The sequence below is a fragment of the Coturnix japonica genome, chromosome 4 (assembly GCF_001577835.2).
Source record: "Coturnix japonica isolate 7356 chromosome 4, Coturnix japonica 2.1, whole genome shotgun sequence".
Lineage (NCBI taxonomy): Eukaryota > Metazoa > Chordata > Aves > Galliformes > Phasianidae > Coturnix > Coturnix japonica.
The window spans coordinates 25,666,361-25,683,883 of NC_029519.1; the positions used below are offsets into that span (position 1 = coordinate 25,666,361).

General features: G+C 44.2%; 2 protein-coding genes across 2 annotated transcripts in view; one reads left to right on the plus strand and one right to left on the minus strand.

Annotated features, from left to right (window-relative positions):
• Positions 1-273: 273 nt before the first annotated feature.
• NDUFC1 (NADH:ubiquinone oxidoreductase subunit C1) lies at positions 274-2,412 on the minus strand. The gene is made up of 4 exons (XM_015861037.2): positions 2,110-2,412; positions 1,591-1,694; positions 538-620; positions 274-416 (listed from the first exon to the last, which is right to left on the minus strand). Coding segments are annotated over exons 1-4 (249 nt in total). The 5' UTR covers positions 2,171-2,412; the 3' UTR covers positions 274-415.
• A 228-nt stretch (positions 2,413-2,640) lies between these two features.
• NAA15 (N-alpha-acetyltransferase 15, NatA auxiliary subunit) overlaps positions 2,641-17,523 on the plus strand; it is a 30,826-nt gene continuing 15,943 nt past the window's right edge. The window contains exons 1-6 of the mRNA XM_015861030.2: positions 2,641-2,860; positions 13,789-13,873; positions 15,313-15,417; positions 16,127-16,284; positions 16,822-16,956; positions 17,123-17,276. Of these exons, the coding sequence (XP_015716516.1) occupies positions 2,807-2,860; positions 13,789-13,873; positions 15,313-15,417; positions 16,127-16,284; positions 16,822-16,956; positions 17,123-17,276 (691 nt within the window). The 5' untranslated portion in view covers positions 2,641-2,806. The remainder of the gene's footprint in view (positions 2,861-13,788; positions 13,874-15,312; positions 15,418-16,126; positions 16,285-16,821; positions 16,957-17,122; positions 17,277-17,523) is intronic.

Here is a 17,523-nt window from a genome sequence, read left to right on the forward strand (position 1 = left end):
TGCGACACCCACAGCACAGCCCTGCGAGCACTCACCTGGTGCTGCCTTCAGAAACACCACTAAGTCACGGCACTATCCATGAGATGCTGCCTAGCAGGACTTCAACAAACAGCTCCTTGCTGGCTGGACTGACTCTTAATGGATGCTCGACTTTTTAATACACAGAAAACCACATGCTTTATCAACATTATTTTCAGAACTATGAAATACGTAAATGCAATCAGAAAGCAATTCACAAAAGCCGGTAGAATAAAACACAAATGGCAAGAGAAGTCTTCAGAAGCTCCTTCCACGCTTTATTTTATAAGCTTGCAGCTGAAATGTACGAAGGGTTTAAATACTTTTAGACAGGTCTGCTGTGCTCCTTAATTCACAGGATGCAACCGATGGTATTTGTTATTGAACATTTGGTCAACCTAAGAAAGAGGGGGAGAAAAAACCCCTTAGCAACAAGGAAAATCCATACAATGAAATCAGTCAAAGATCAGCAGAATTATTATTTATCTATGTCAAAAGTACCTATATGTGCATACTTACTATGAACAACTTGTACACTTATGTTGTCTCTCTTGTTTCCTTCTTTCATATTCCATTACATCTTCATTATGTTGCTTGAAAAGCTATAAAAGCAATATAAGTTAAATGGCTATACAACACACAACTGGAACAACAGGACAAAAGAAACTGACCACTTTTCCCTGAAAAATTAATTTATAATTTCTAAGCCAACAGATAATTATCAGGAATCGGGAGGATAAAAGGTAAATTAGATGTATACTATCAATTGGCCAGGGAGACATGTTTGTGACACCTCCCTCCCCTCAGCAGGGAGAGGTTTATGTTAGATGTTAGGAAGAAATGTTTTGGATGGCGAGACACAGGCACAGAGAAGCAGTAGATGCCCCATCCCTGGAGGTGTTCAGTGCCAGGCTGGATGGGTTCCTGGGCAGCCCCAGCTGGTAGGTGTGCAGCCCACCCACAGCAGAAAGGTGGGACGGGGTGGGCTTCCAGGACCCTTCAGATTCAAAGGGTTCTATGATTTTTTGCTGGCCACTTTTTTTTTCTTGCACTAAACTCATCCCACCCCAAGATTGAACTTGGGGACCAAGAAGAGGAGCCACAATCCTGCCCTGGAGATTGTGGTCCTCATGCGTGCTGCTTATCCCTTATATTTTCTCACGAAATAAACTACATCCTGCTTGTTCCAACATCAAGCCCAACAGCTTTTATGCAGTGAACTGTGACACGGACATGGTAAGGCATAAGTCATCCACACATCATATCTTGACAAGCAAGTCTTGACACTTGCTACAGTTATCCATTACCACAACTAACTGCAGCTATTGCCTTCACAGAATCACAGAATTGTAGGGGTTGGAAGGGACCTCTAGAGATCACCGAATCCATCCCCCTGCCAAAGCAGGTTCCCTACACCACGTTGCATAGGTAGGCATCCAGTTGGGTCTTGAGTATCTCCAGAGAAGGAGACTCCACCACCTCCCTGGGCAGCCTGTTCCAGTGCTCCGTCACCCTCAGATCATCATGATCTGGAAATGTCTAAGTTCAACAAAATCAAACACAAACACTTACAAAAGCCCACAGGGCAGCACTGGTGGCGAAAGCCAAGCCAACTCCAAACCAGTTTGGTTGATCATAAGTACGCTTTCTTGCATAGAATGCAGAACGAGTCGGAGCTGCAAAGGCAGAAGATTTTAAACACGTTAGCACTGCTTCAGATTCAAAGTACCACGTCAATTACTCTCAGTAATACAACTGAATAAATCTAATCGCATTCCCGTCTCGCTGCCCCATGTGAGCTTCCCACCCGCAACCCAACGCGGACACCCCGGGCAGACCCTCCCCAGGCCGGTATCACCGGCACGGGGCAGCGCAGCATCGCAAGGTGGAACGACTAGGGTTCAAAACTAAGCGAGGAAGGGGAGAAACGTGGCCGCAGGCTGCTGCAGCTCCAGCCGCAAAGCTGACAGGTAGCCCTGCAGGACGCGGGTCACAACGCAGCCCTGCCGGTAACGTCCACGAGCAGCGGGAGGGCTCTTAATAAGCGGCCATAGCAGCCACCCCGCCGGTCTGCCCGCTGCCGCCGCTCACCGAGCCCGGGCCCGCCGCCCTCCAGCCGCAGCCACCTCGCCGCCCTCAGCGCCGTCGCCATCTTGTCCGCTACACGCGGGGCGGTCGCGGCTCCACGGGCTGCGCCAAAGGCCGCCCCCTGCCGGACAGGCGGAGCACACGCGTCCCGCCGGGCGCTGGGACGAGCGGTACGACAGCGGCGTGCAAGGAGCAGCGCGTCCCTCGGGGCCGACGAGCGGCCGAGCCGGTGCCGAGCTTAGAGCCGGGCTCCCCAACACGGGACGCGCTTCCCGACGGGGCCCCTGGCCGTGACTCACCGGGCGGGGCGGGGCGGGGCGGGGCCGGCGCGGGGTCGCGGCGCACGCGCGCTGCAGGCAGTGACCCGGCTGGGGAAGCCGCGCGCGGGGGCCATTTTGGCGGCGCTTCTCCGGCCTGCTCCGGGACCACGTGAGCGCCGCCTGGGGCTCGGCTCGGCGCGGGGCAGCCCAGCCCGGCGGGCGCACGGGGCCGGGCCCGCGGACACAGAGCGCGGCAGCCGCGGGGCGGGGTGGGCCGGCGGGGGTGGGGAGGCGGTGGCGGCGGCGGCGGCCAGGCTCCGGCGGACGGGAAGGAGGCTCCCGGCGGCGGCGAGCGAGCGAGCGAGCAGCGGGAACGGGACGCGGCCCGGCCGCCCCCCACCCCTCCCGGAGCCCCTCGGCGGGAGCGGAGCGGCGGGACCATGCCGTCCGTCAGCCTGCCGCCCAAAGAGAACGCACTCTTCAAGCGCATCCTGGTGAGTGGCGGGCGGGAGCGCGGGCAGGCCGCGCGGCGCGGGCGGCGGCCCCTGTGCTGCCCTATGCTGCCCTGTGCCGCCCTGAGGAGGCCGCCATGGGCCTCTCCTCCTTGGGCCGCTCCTCCACACCGGCGCGGCCTCCTTCTTGGCTCCTTGGAGCTCAGATTGCTGCGCCAGGAGTTAGGCGAGTTTGGCGGGGGAAGGCGGCTTGTAGAGGAAGTGAGGAGCGGTGGGGGCTCGGGAGCCTTGCTGAAGTTTAGCCTTAAAGCTTGCTCTCGGTGGGAGTTCAGCAGGCAGTTTTTCAGGGTGTTAGTGGGTGAGTGGAGGGAAAGAGGTTAAGACGACAAGCGGGAGTGTAGAGCTCATTTTGGACCTTGAGGAGCGTGTTCCAGCTGTGCTGAAGGAACCCCGTGTTCTGGACTTGGGGATGAGTGAGACACAACTGATTAGGGCTGGTAGCTGGGCGCAGTGGCTTTGGTCGGGAGGTTGTGCTATCAGAGTCAGGAACTATATATATTAAAAAAACAAAACCACAAAAACAACACGTTTTGTCTAAAGAACTATGTTCACTATCAACGAGGTTTAATGGGGTCTCTCCAGAGCCCAGGAGTAAGAAGTGCTGCAGACCTTCCCAAACAGCAGCACTGCTAGAATTCTATAAGCCTCTGCTGTGGAAGTGGTGTTTGTGGCTGATCTTCAAAACGTTGTGAAAATGGGATCTTGTTTGTGGAGCTGGAAATCTCTGGTTTGGTAAAGATATCAGAAGACACACCACTTGGGTAGGGTTAGAGCAGGCAGAGGGAAATGGAGCTTGTTTCTGCTTGGAGGGATTCAGTCCTGCCCAGCAGTTGGCCTGGTTGTGTTTTAAGCACGTACATGTTTTGAACTGGAATAGTAGAGTTGGTTCAGGTCAAGAGAGAGAAATGTCTATTGCAATCTGTACACTGAAGCAATTCCAATTTTGTCTTTTTAACTGAACAACTTTAATAAAAATGCAAGAATTTCAGGCACTGTTTAAACTACAAGTTGCTGGGCTTTCTGTTTCCCTGTATCTTCCAGGGATGAGCTGGTGACGCATAGTCTAGTATTAAGGCTGCTCTGTGATGAGATGTCTTTGTGAATAGGAAAGGGTTAAGGTCACTTTTCATCGTGGCTAATGAACTGCTTGTCTGCCTTATTATAGGTAATGACCCTGCTTTGTAAAGTTTTGATTATGTGGTTGGTTTGAGTGTGGGGTGTCTTTTAGGACACCCTATTTATCCATGCAAGCCCAAGGAAACACACCTCGCTTACTCCTATGCCACCTCCCCACATTGCTCTTCTTACAGTGCTTTCCTGATGCAGCCCTGCTTTTCAAAAGGCTGTAATCCTTCGTGGTGCTGTATCCTCAGCCACTCTTTCTTTGACGCAGGGGTGGTGAGCAGCAGGAAGAAGAACCAAAACGTGCCTGGGCAGCTGGCTTATTGGTGGCACCCAGGCTGCCTGACGCAGTAGCCAGATGAGTTGCCCTGGGCTGGCGTGTTCTGTCTGCTGGCCTGGACAGGCACCTGGAACCGGGGAGCAAACCTGGATGGGGATTTTTCAGCAGATGCTTTGGCAGCCAGCCCAAGTGCTATTGAAAGGGTGCAATACTCTTCAGATAGGTGATTACCGATAGCACAACTGTTCACAGAAATGTGAAATCGGTCACACTTAGGTTTTCCTGGAAGTAGAAAACATAGGAGCTAAGTAGGTAAGCGGCTTTGTATTTATACAAAAAGCTTTGCTCCTAAATCCTTTCTTTGCCTTTCTTTTAAGAAATACGCTTGTAGTACAGAAGAAAAATGTTAAGGTCTTGCAGAAATAACATTAAGCTGCCCAGCCTGCATTTACCTTTCTGTAGTGAAAGTTAATTATTATTTTTCAGAGTTTTTGCTTGTAGAAAACATCGTAAGTGATCTGTAAGTTACTTTTGCATATAAGTTGGCTTGCAAACCAGCATTTCCACTTACCTGACGAATTCTGAGTTCAGAAAGGTGTGCACTTTGCCTTTGTTGCAACACACCAGCTTGACTAACCTCTCCCAGTCATGTTACAGGTATGTGGAGGTTCTAATACAAAAACCTCTTCCATATGAATGGCATTTCACAGCTTCATGTTCTGCAGTGCAGAGAGAAAGGAATCTGTGTGATCAGCTTGAATTACAAAAAAAAAAAAAAAAAGCTAAACGGTCACAAAATGATGGATGGCTGTGCTGCTTCAATTTGGGCTGAACTTAAAAATCAAGTTTCCAGCTTATATTGTTCTCATGGTTTGAACTATTTGCTGTTAGGTCTGCAGGTAGGTACTCCTGTGCTGCTGCCGTTTGTCAAAGGTTCTGTAGAATTTAGAAGAAGAAAAGCTGCTCTGTACATTTTTTCCCACCTTTTTTTTTTATTTTATTTGTGGACCCACTTGAACATTTGGAACGATTTGAGTCCATGTCATTCTTTTCTTTTCAAGTGCAGGAAATCTCTGAGCAGCCCTCAGATTACTGAAGATGTCAGAGACAGAGGGATGCCCCATCCCTGCAGGCACTCAAGGCCAGGCTGGATGTGGCTCTGGGCAGCCTGGTCTGCTGGTTGGTGACCCTGCACACGGCAGGGGGTTGAAACTACATGATCGTTGCCTTTTCAATCCAGGCTATGCTCTGATTCTATGAAAAGGTAGAACAGTGAATGCAGAAGCTGAAGGAATAGAAAAGTTTACTTGATACTCAGAAATCTTGAATGTACTATGAAGTAATGGAGGAAACAGTTTAGTGTTTTGATTTTTTTTATGCCCTTTTTACTGGAAAAGGTAAGACAAATAATTGTAGGAAATAAGATTGACTGATTTGTATCAAATGTAACAGGTGAACCCCTCTGGCCTTCTGCCATATACCACTGCATCTGGTCAGATCCCATTCATTGGGTATATTCAGTTTTACTTCACAAGACCCATCAACAACATCCAGTGAACTGTGGGTTGGATGTAGAAGTTGAATATATTTAAAACATACTTTAGAAATATTAAATGTAATGCTATTTAGGGTGGAAGTTTTCCACTTTCCTGGCAGCAGCAGAGGAAGTAGTTTTCGGAGTCAGGATGTTCTGGCAGAGCAGGGAGGTGCATGTGCTCACTGGAGCTGGTTGGCTTTGCCTCCAGTTGAGTATAGATTGAGCAGGAGCAGTCCATGTGTTCAAGTGAAAGATCGTTGTGTTGTGTGATATCAGAGAACAAATAAGGAGTTAAGTGTATTCAGGCCTGGTTTAGTAGATTCTACTGGTCATGTACTGATCAGCACATGCTGTAGTAATAATAGGCAAAAGAAGCAGGGTGCCACCGTGTCCTGCGTGTGTTACATTGTATACAGATCTAAGCTCTTCATTCAGGTCTGTGCAGTGCTTTTGGTGACTGGGTTGGCATATTGGTGGTCAGAATGGGCTCCCTTACATGCCGGCAGGGCTTGGCTGAACATGGCTGCAACCTATTAGGGCATTGCAAGCACCATGTGCTGCGAGAGGAGAGCTGAGTTTCACCTTGGGTTGCTCATTGCTGTGGTAATGCTACTCTGTGCGAGCGTGTTTGTCTTTGAGATGTTCTTCCTGTCCACAGCTTTGTCAAGTGCTCTACTAAAAGCTGTAGGAACTTCCTAATGACATAAAAAAAAAAAAAAGCCTGTTGAACAGCATCTCATTAGTAGCTCTGCTGTAAATGTGCCAAGTCCCTCCTGCTGGGCCACCTTCCTGTTTCTTCACTCCAGATCCTGCTCCTTGTCCCTCCACTTCCAAACTTGACAGACCTGTGCTTCTCCTTCACTCGTGGTGCTTTGTGCAGCAGCAGTCCTTTAAAACAACGCCCTGTCTCAGCAGTTTGGGTGCTGACTCCAGGGCTGCTGAGGTGGCAGACCAGGAGTATCTTTTTAAGTGATCTCAATTGGAGATTAAGGACAAGATTAAAGACTAATTTTCAAAGTTTCGCTATCGGTAACCAAATAAATTAGCACATTTTGTATGCAGTCACCTCCGCATTTGCATGACTGTACAGCAATCAGGTGTGCTCACCTCTGAAGTCTTACTGCATGCTATCTCATCTGAAATAGAATTGCTAACAGGGCTTTTCCGATCCTGTGGCTGCAGGAACATCCATCACTTTATTTCCCTTTGCAAAAGGGAGCGCTACACTTTGGCTTTCCCGAAAGTAGGAGGAAAAAATGTCTTGGTTGAAACACTGGAGTGGAAATGAAGTAGCGACTGTTTATGTTTAGTAGCATTGCTGTGTCTTTGTTAGAGATATGTGTGCTCCCATGATAGCACACAATCAAGGTAGCAAACCCTGTAATGTTGAAGAACAACCTTTTTTTATCTTAATAATCGCATTAGGTATTTTGCAATGACTCGGTCCTACAAGTCAACATGCCATACCTTGGAGCTGAGTGTAAAGAATACTTGGGACATAATATAAAGTTAGAAAGTGTCCCAGGCTGTGTCATGAGTTGCAGCTGAGGTGAGATATCCAAGCTAGACTGTAATGACCTTTTGTGGGAGGCTCCTTTCTCTCTTTCTCCTTTTTGTTTTTTGTTTTGTTTTTGTTTTAAATTCACATTCCAAAATAGGATACATTTACCTGATTATGGAAGAACAATTTGTATCTGCTATCCATACCAGATCTTTTGTCAGTTTCGTGCAAGATTCAGATACGAAGCCTGAGCACTGGAGATATAGAGAATTGGACAGAAATCAGCTGATCTGACTTGACATAAAGCCAGATTTGTGATAATTTTTCCCAAGAAGGGGAGGTTAAAATTATAGACTCACATAATAACTTATAATGGAGGTGACCTTGAAGCCTGTCCGGTTCCTGCCCTGCCATGGGCAGGGCTGCCACCCACCAGCTCAGCTGCCCAGGGCCCCATCCAACCTGGCCTTCAGCGCCTCCAGGGGTGGGGCACCTACAGCTCTCTGAGCAGTTGTGCCACTGCCTCACCACCCTCTGAGTGAAAAATCTCCTCCTAACATCCAACCTAAATCTCCCCTCTTATAGTTTAGAGCTTTTCCCTCCTGTTCTATTGCTGTCGGCCTATGTAAAAAGTCAGTCTCCCTCCTGTTCGTAAGTTCTCTTCAAGTACTGGAAGGCCACAATGAGGCCTCCCAGGAGCCTTCTCCAGGATGAATGAGTCCTCAACCTTTCTTCAGGGGAGAGGTGTGCCAGCCCTCTGATCATCTTCATGGCCCTTTAGACCTGTTCCAGCAGCTCTGCATCCTTCCTGTGCTGGAAGCCCCAGGCCTGGAAGTAGATGGGGCTTCACGAGGGCAAAGAGGAAGGTACAATCCCTTGTCTTGCTGGCCACTCCTCTTTTAAGGGGACTTCAGGGTGCAAGCAGAATAAGCAAATAGTAATCAGTAGAACTCATATTGAGTAATAGATTTTTTTTTTCAGCAGAAGTTTTGCTTCAGAATTTTTAGTTTTTCTTCTAGAAGAACTGTAACTTTGTCTGCAGCTGTTTCCCACTGTATTTTGTCAAGTGCTCCAATGCGAGGCCACATTAGAAGCGTAGGCTGACTTTTTCTGTGGCTGTACTAAGTGGAGAGGTTCATGCATTTCTTACTTCTTAATTGCTAGTTGCAATTTGAACCTGTCCTTCTGATGTATCCTGACTTGGAATGCTGGCTCTGAAGTATCATTCACCCCAAAAAGTAAGGTGGGCTGTGCAGGAGGAGGACAATGCTGTGGTCCCTTCGGTTAGACAGTTGCTGTAGCTGTTCCTTAGACAAAGCTTTTGTATTTGTTAACTCTGAGCAAAAATTTTTGCAAGTTGGCCTTGAAGCTTTTCAGCACTAACCGATCTGTTAGATTTGACTAATTTTTCCATCCCCTTGTGTAAACATCTTTTGTTTGTTGTGAACTGAAATGAGTGTGTGTGGAGCACTTGCCTAGAGCTGTTGAACCATTTGTTGTGGTCGCTGCTCAAAAGACATGGAGAGCAGTTGCTCCTAATGCTTCCAGCTTTCAGAATCTTCCTTACTCTGTTTAGCTTGAACTGGTGCACCTTAGTGACTTGACCTGATCTAGTCTAGCGGTAGAGAGAGTAACTGTGCTGGAAAACCACCTTGAGCTGCGCACCAGCAGCAGGGTTTACTGTATCTTAAGTTGCTACATCTGAACTGTGCTGAGGAAGCAGATAGCATCTGAGTGGCAGATGTGCATGTCATGCATTTTAAGTGCATGCCTTAGCCAGTGTTAAGGCCAAATATGCCAAGACCTTCTGCTACAAAAACCAGTAGAGTTGTAGTTGCCGGTGTTCCTGTATGATGCCACAAGCAGTTGTGGCTGCTGCTGGGAAACGCTGCGCAGTCCTTGCAGTAATGTATTGCTGGAGTGTTCAGCAATGTATTGCCCTTGAGCATTCAGCTAGGTCTAGCCACTTGGCTTGTCAGTTTTGCTTTGTGTTCAACCTAGCAGGTCACCAGTGGAATTGCTAGGTAAGTCTTTTCACTCTGCTTTATGGCAGCCATCAAGGAAAAAATGCAGAGCAATTCATTCTCATGCAGCGTGGTGGATGTGAGCATGTAAGGCTGCTGACGCTGATTCTGCTTAGATGTCTGGAACCAGTTTTGGTGTCTCAGACTCTAGAACATGAGCCCTCCTTCCACCTTAAGCTTGGATTCTAGAGAATACAGGCTATAGCTCTGTTTCTTCCTGTCAGTCTGTCTTGTAATTGCTTTTGCTCAGCTCCAGTCAATAAGTACTTGATGGGGGAAGAAGTTTGAGTGCAAGTTTTGCCTTACCTGCTGCCATCTGAAGTGACTTTTTTTTTCTTTACTGATTCTTTCCTCCTACAGAAACTACTTGACCCCCAGCGGATTATTTGATTTTTCACTCCCAGGAGGCTGGGCATTAAGCTCACAGTCATCTTCTACGTGTAATTCTTCTTTTTCTTCCTTTCCCTTTTTCTGATACTTTTCTTAAAGGTTTTTCTTTTGTGTTTCTGCTCCTTCGAGCCATGGATTTAGTAAGGTTTGTGTCAGTGAGATTTCAATAAGGTTCAGTAAGCGTATGCCATGGAGGCACATGCTGCATTCATAGTTTCCTTCTCTCTCATTTGTAGCTTTATTTAGGCTGACTCTCCTTAAACATCAAGGCGAAAGGCTGGTTGTTGGACTACATGAAATGAAACTGCTTAGAGATAAGATTTCATGCTCATAGCTGGCATCTGAACAGCTGTACTTAAAGCAAATCACACAGCCCCGGAGCGCTGCTTGTGACATGCATGGAGACGTGTTCTGGTGTTCCGGTGGCTGCACCACTTTGTGGCAGGTTTTACTGCTTCCCCACCCACCTAAGTGGGAGCGAGTGGGAGGGTGCCTAGGCGGCAACTTTTATGATGGGTGATTTTCAAAGGGAAGAAAAAAGGCTTGATGCTATTGTGCTGTCAGCTGTGAGAAGTTGTTGATCAAAGCGACTTGGCCAGTTTCTTCAAAGCAGGTCATATCTAAAAGGTGTAAATAATAATCAGTCAGGTGGTTGGTTTGTTTGTTTTTGCAGTGGTTTTTGTGTTGTTATTTTTTCCCTAGATGCCTGTGCAGATTTCCTCTTATCTAACCCTTCCTATTCCTTTGCAAGGTGGTTTGTCCTGCCAGCCTTTTCCTGTCTTTGGTGATAGGGAAAGTCACCTTACATGGGTGTATAATGAGCCATTGTCCTGTCCCATGACCCTTTTAACCAGCATAGGAAGTAAGAGCCTTGGCTTCAGTCTTCAGCCTGATATTTTGACTGTATGGCTCTGGTACATTGAAAGTAATGCAGCCACGTAGTAGAGCTTTTTCATTTAAAAAAACAAAAAACCCCAAACCACTGGATGTTGATGTTGATTGTTGGTGTTTCCATTTTACTTTGGAAGAGAAGATGGGGCATTAAGCAGCAGCTCTCCTGATGCCAAAGTGACTTAAATCGGAGACAATGAAGTGGTTATGCTGCTTGTTTTAAAGCATCCCCATAACATTCATGTAACTCTTTATAAGTTTTATTTCTCGGGCTTTGTCTTACCTGAAGTCTCTCAGGTGTAGCTCACTTAGACTTAAGTACAGGTGGTGTAATATATTCTTACTGATGTGTTTTTGTAGCCAGCTTGGAGTGCTGTGAGGAAAGATGGTATCCTTAGCAGGACTGCTCTTAGAAGTTCTGTAAGCGATTGACTCTTGCTTTGTTTAACACTCCAGTCTCCAGAGGTGGTAAAACAGGAGCCACCAGGGCTTTTTAATATAAGACTTTCCAGTGACTGCATGAGCTGGGGCTGTGCTCAAGCAGTGCATTTTTCTGTACTCTTATACTCAAGGTGGGACATTGGCATTGCAGTCAAATGTAACCCAAGAAATTCGTAGTGTTTACATAAATGACTGGAAGTGGTTGTGTCGGTGTTTACAGCAGTGCTTCTTCCTCCCCTGCTTTCTGTTTAGAGACTGGCACAGGCTGTGAACTGACTGAAGCTGATTCCAGAAGTTTGTTCATGCCGTGTGCCACTTTCTGCATCACCGTCATCTTGCATAATGAAATGAGTCACACACAAGCAAATCTTTGGCTTTAACAAAACTGGAGATGAGTGGTTATCGTTTCACAGCCGGTGCAGTCGTGTTTTCAGTAAAGACTCAGTTTTAGAGTGTATTGCAGTGCACTTCAGGCCTTGTTAATTGTGCAAGTAAACATGTTAGCTCCAGGTCTTTTCTCTTAGTAATTGAAATGGGTCTGTTTGTCATGTTCTGCTGGAGAGCTCTGTAAAATAAAACAGAGAAAAATGAGGACTATGTTTGTCCTTTAGCTTTTCTTTTTAATAATTTAAATCGGGATGCTGTTTGCAGAAGCATTTGAGATACAAAAGTGTGTAAGGATTGATGTGGTTTTGTTCTAATATCCCCAAATTTAAAAGATGGAAGAATTTTCTAGTGAGTCATAGTGATGATCTCTTCTGAGGAAGAACTTCAGTCCATGGAATAATGAAAATCTTTGTCAAATATTGTGAGAAGTTTTGTGTTACGCAACAAATACATCGAGTGTAGCCATGGAAAAATGGGAACTAAAGGGAAAGCACAGGGACAAACACACAATTAGCTGAAAGGATGCAGGAAATTCTTTTCACATAAGGAATGAACTCAAAGCCTTTGCTGCTGATGTGTAGAAATAGTAATATATGCTTAAATGGGCACTTAGTTCTTGGTAGTTTCTATAGGTAAAAAAAACTGTTGATACCTCACGTATGTAAACACTGAAGCACTGAAGAAGTAGCTGCGATGTATTCTAAATTGGCTAGTAAATGTAACAGCTAAAGCAACAGAATTTTGAGAATGAAAAAAACCACGTTCCTGGAATGAGTGGATTTCTGTAGAGGTCTTGAATCCATTTCATCTTGGAATACAACATGGGTTGCTGAAAGGAAGATGGAAAAACTGCTCTTATTGTATTTGTTTGGATAACATTCGGACTGTATGCAGTGCATAATCTTAGTTTATGTTGATTTCTTTTGGAGAATTTCCATTTCTCCAAAAGAAATGCTTCCATCTGCTTCCATTTGCAAGCAGAGCTCAGATTTCTTAACCATCTTAATTATCAGCATAAAACCAACACACATTCATTAATTTTTGGGTTTACTCGGCTTCAGTGTGGACAAGTATCTTTGCCAATAAAACCACTAAGAATTAATAATTATTCCATTCTTGACAATCCAAAATATCAGTACATTTAATAGCATGCTTCACAGTGGTTTTGCTTGCTAAGATTGTTAGCTACTTACTCCCTAAACACTGAAATATTGTTCAGATAAGAAGCATAGTTGTATATGGGAAAAATGAAATTGAGCATTGCAGCTCTGGAGGGAGTGGTTCTGGCCCTCACAGATTGTCAGTAGTTCAGCTCAGACCTGTTGATCTGAAAGCTTATTGCCAAAGTAATTTATTGAAAGTTTTTTGAGTCAGTTACATGTTGTATTTGTTGTAACTCTAAGGTACTTCCAGGCACTGGTACCACAGAACTCGTATATTGCTGTGCAGAGAACTGTTGCTACTCCTCTGGTTTTTCATAGTTTTTTACTTGTTTACATTTTAGGTGTTTAGAACAGAGGAGTAACAAAATACTCTTCTGTATTTCTTTAGTATATAGATTTTCATTGTGATGCAGTATGTCTCAGGCAGGCTTCAATTCATGTGATCTGAGTGACGGAGTGATTGTTGCTTATCAACAGATCTTCTGTGTTGAGCGCTTCCAGCCTTGTAAAGAAATGTGTGACTGGCACTTGTGAGCTTGGAATGTGCCACCAGATTCAAAGTCTGAGTTGTCAGGGTATACAGAGTTTTAATACTTTATCTGTGGAGACTGCAAAATTGCATAATTTTCTACATCAGAGTTCTCAGTGTGGCAAGGTAATGTTAGTGTGCATTAGTTTTGAGAGCTTGGGTGTACGTCAGATCAGTGTGGTGTTCAGATTATTATAAGACATTGCTTTCAGAGATGGCTTGAACCAAGACCCAGTGACTTGTTTTCACAGCCTCTGTGGTTGCTGGGGATGCTCTTAGCCTTTCTGTGAAAGGTGGTTGAGCTACAGTGAGTTGAATGCTTACTAAGTTTTGTTATTAAATAAGGTTTGCATACAGGAAGGTTGAATCTCTCCTATCGCAAGGTATGTCACATATCTGCTGTGGCATCTTATCTGAGAGAATGCTGTATTAAAAGCTATCTTCGGATATATGTTTAAATTTGTGTTCTCACCAGAACATATTACTTTATCTGGGTGTGGGCGAAGTTTTAATTATAGGAAGGTTAAAAGGGCTTAATAAAATATGTTTTCTAGGGGTCCTGTCTTCACTCATGGTTCATTTCAGAGGGATATGCTTTTTCACCCTGAATATTTTGAATAACCATGCTGTGTTCTTTTTCAACAGCGGTGTTATGAACATAAGCAGTATAGAAATGGGCTGAAGTTTTGTAAGCAGATCCTTTCTAACCCGAAGTTTGCGGAACATGGAGGTAAGTTTTCAAATGGCACGTGCTCACTTTTTTTCCCCACACAGAAAATGAAACTGGCAGTTATTCTCTTATGGTCAACAGTAAGTTATATACAGTGAGCTTTAAAAATTTACATAATGCCTTATTGTTGATGATTTGCCCTTAAGCAGATTTTCTTGAAGTAGTAACAGAAAATCATCCAGAAGCCCACACAGTGACAAACAGTCATGGCTGGTAAGGTTTGTGGTTTTAAAGTCTGATCTTACCTGTAGTCGTGGCTTACCATTCTTTATGTGGGAAGTCTTAATAGTCATGATGCAGGCTTCTTAGTGCAAGTATGTAATGTTGAATTCACTTATCAGGGGAAATTATTATTCACTGTTGTGTAGGAAGAAGTGCAAGGCAATAGGAAGGGACTGAATAGTGAGAACAACAAACGGCAGTGTGTGCTTGCAGCCTGAAGGGTCAACTGTGTTGTGGCCTGCATGGTCAGCAAGGAGAGGGAGGTGATTGTCCCCCTCTACTCTGCTCTTATGAGGTCCCATCTGGCCAAGATGATCAGAGGGCTGGGGCACCTCTTCTATGAAGAAAGGCTGAGGAGACTGAGCTTGTTTGGTTTAGAAAAGAGAAGGCTCTTGGGAGACCTCATTGTGGCCTTCCAGTACTTGAAGGGAGCATATAAACAGGAGGGGGAATAGCTGTTTATGAGTGTGGATAGGACAAGGGGTGTGATTTTTAACTGAGACAGGGGAGGCTTAGATTAGGTATTAGGAGGAAGTTTTTCACACAGAGGGTGGTGACGCTGTAACAGGTTGCCCAAGGAGACTGTTGATGCCCCATCCCTGGAGGCATTCAAGGCCAGGCTGGATGTGGTTCTGGGCAGCCTGGTCTATTGGCTGGTGACCCTGCATGTAGCAGGGGGGTTGAAACTAGATGACTTTTGAGGTCCTTTTCAACCCAGGTCATTCTATGAACAGTATGCATCTTTCAGCTCTTCATTACTTCTTCTGAAGGAATAGTCTCTTTGGAAGAGAAGGAAAAATTGTTTGTTCCTTATTTTATTGTTACTGCTGAGTTGTGTCTTTCTCCTATCCGAAAATTTTCTTTGTGAACTAGGTTGGCATGGATAGATGTGTAGAAGTCTCCAAGTGTTACGAATGGGCTTGAGTGGTTTAAATTAGTATCTTCCCAAAGCGCTTGTAGGGCAGAAAGTTTCTATTGTCTTGCAAATAGGAAGCTTCTTTGCTTTGGATGAAACTACTGAGTATAACTTATTGTCGTATATTCTTAATAATCTGCTAGTTTAATTTTTCCCCATGGAAAAAACGCAGTATCTTCATGGTGATAATTGAGTCTGAAATTACAGATTATTATATTCATTTCATATACAGAGTATTATATTCAGTTAAAAATCTTAGAGAACTGAATTGCTGATACTTGTTTGATCTTTGTGTTTTTAGAAACCTTGGCAATGAAAGGACTAACATTAAACTGTCTAGGGAAGAAAGAGGAAGCTTATGAGCTGGTGCGCAGAGGCCTAAGGAATGACTTGAAGAGTCATGTCTGTATCCTTTTGGAAAGAGATTTTTTCTTATGAATGGGGATATCTTGTCTTTAGCTCCTCGATCTGTGGAATTGCAACAAGAGCCGGTAGTTATGCTTCCATGTGGAATTTCAGAATTTGAAAGTGTGTCCAATATCTAAGAATGCTTAGTTTAGATTATCCAATAGGCTGTTACTTTGCAGTTATCCTTGCAGGCAGAGTTAAATTTGAAGTTACTATAGCTTGTGTTGTATATACTTGTTTTTATCATTAGACCATGACTCTAAATTTGTCAGGGGCTGAACTGGGCCTTTAAGCATATGATTTGCTTCTGAAGCATTAGTAGTTGCTATTACATTGATAGGAACTTGTCATATACCTAGAATGCAGGAAGCACATGGCCACAGCTGTTTAATCAAGCCCTTACTCAAAAGTGGATTTAAATATGCTTGATGATCTTTCTCAGGGATCCTACTGCAATTTCTTCCCTCAGTACATGAAAAGTAGTAGTTTACAACATATAAGAGGCACTCTATCCATGTAACTGGTCAACAGTTCTATATTTTCAGTCTGCTTTGTACAGCGGAGGAAAAGAACATAATGATTATAACAACGCTGTTTATAAAATGGCTTTGGAGCTTTTTTACCAGCTGCTTTTTACCAATCACTGCCATATTAGATCTGTTTTCTACCTGCTCAAGTTCAGTAGAATCCTTAACAGAATCTTCCAGGTTGGCATGTCTATGGTCTTCTTCAGAGGTCGGACAAGAAGTATGATGAAGCTATCAAATGCTATAGAAATGCACTGAAATGGGACAAAGACAATCTTCAAATCTTGAGAGATCTTTCTCTGCTACAGATTCAAATGAGGGATCTTGAAGGTTACAGGGTAAGCGTACATACTTACATGTAGTATCAGCCCCTAGGGAGTTGCAATAAAGGCTTCAAATTATTTCATGGCATTTAATGTAAATGTTTGGGTTTTTTTGTTTTTTGGTTTTTTTTAAATGAAATCCAGTGTTAAAAGATTTTACTCAGTATTTTGTGGAAATAAGAAATAAGACTACTGAGCAATTTCTCTAATGTGTTCAGATTATTCTTTATGAATCTCAGATTATTCTTTTTTCATCTTACTTGCAGGGTTGTTTGCTAAACTTTCCTCCAGTGCAGTGTAATCCAGCCATAGATAATCCTCAGTCTTATGGCATTATTTGAATTATTACTGAGTTGTTATTTGTATTATTTTTTAATTTGGGCAAGGCAGTTATAATGTGCTGAAATTTGTTTCCTTTGGTTCAAGAAAAACTTTTTCCATATGGAAAAGTAAATTTTAATGCCATTTGCTAAGTATGGGAACAGTATTACCTAGGAAATTCTACAAGGCATCATAATAAAGTCGAGAAAATGAATAGCTACTCTTTTGTAGGAAACAAGATATCAGTTGCTTCAGCTCCGACCTGCGCAACGAGCGTCATGGATTGGCTATGCTATTGCTTACCATCTGTTGGAAGACTATGAAATGGCAGCGAAAATTTTAGAGGAATTTAGGAAGACTCAGCAGGTAAGAGGAAGTCGTGTCATTCCTGTTTGAATTGCTTCTTCAGCCAAAAAGGAAACACCGTTTCCCTTCACGATATGAAAACTTTATGCTGTTATTTTAGACAAATGAGTTAAATCCCAAATGAGTTCTAGGAAGCTGAGCTTTCTCATGCATCTTTCCTGTGTAGACATCACCTGATAAAGTGGACTACGAGTACAGTGAGCTGCTGCTATACCAAAATCAAGTCCTCCGGGAGGCAGGACTACATAAAGAAGCGTTGGAGCATCTTTGTACCTATGAAAAACAAATCTGTGATAAACTGGCTGTTGAAGAAACGAAAGGTAATTGCTACTCAAAGATACATCTGAATGCATAGTTATACAATGGAATGCCTGTGCTGTCATCTTTTTTCATCTTTTGGAATTTAAATTTAAAAACAAATTCTTAGTTTATTTTTATATTAGGTTTTTTAAAACTTTATTGTGGTTAGTGACAACCTGTCTTGCAGCTGTGCTGTGCCTGTTGTGTGTCTCTCCCAAGTGGATAAATCATCTGCAGAGTTTAGGCATACTATTCTGAAACTCTGGA

What these genes read in the sequence shown, in the direction of transcription:
- NDUFC1 (XM_015861037.2), bottom strand. Translation starts at nt 2,170, where the DNA reads ATGGCGACGGCGCTGAGGGCGGCGAGGTGGCTGCGGCTGGAGGGCGGC. An exon ending in GGGCGGCGGGCCCGGGCTCG is followed by an intron (nt 1,695 to 2,109) that starts GTGAGCGGCGGC and finishes CTGCCTTTGCAG; the next exon opens with CTCCGACTCGTTCTGCATTC. An exon ending in GTGCTGCCCTGTGGGCTTTT is followed by an intron (nt 621 to 1,590) that starts GTAAGTGTTTGT and finishes TTGCTTTTATAG; the next exon opens with CTTTTCAAGCAACATAATGA.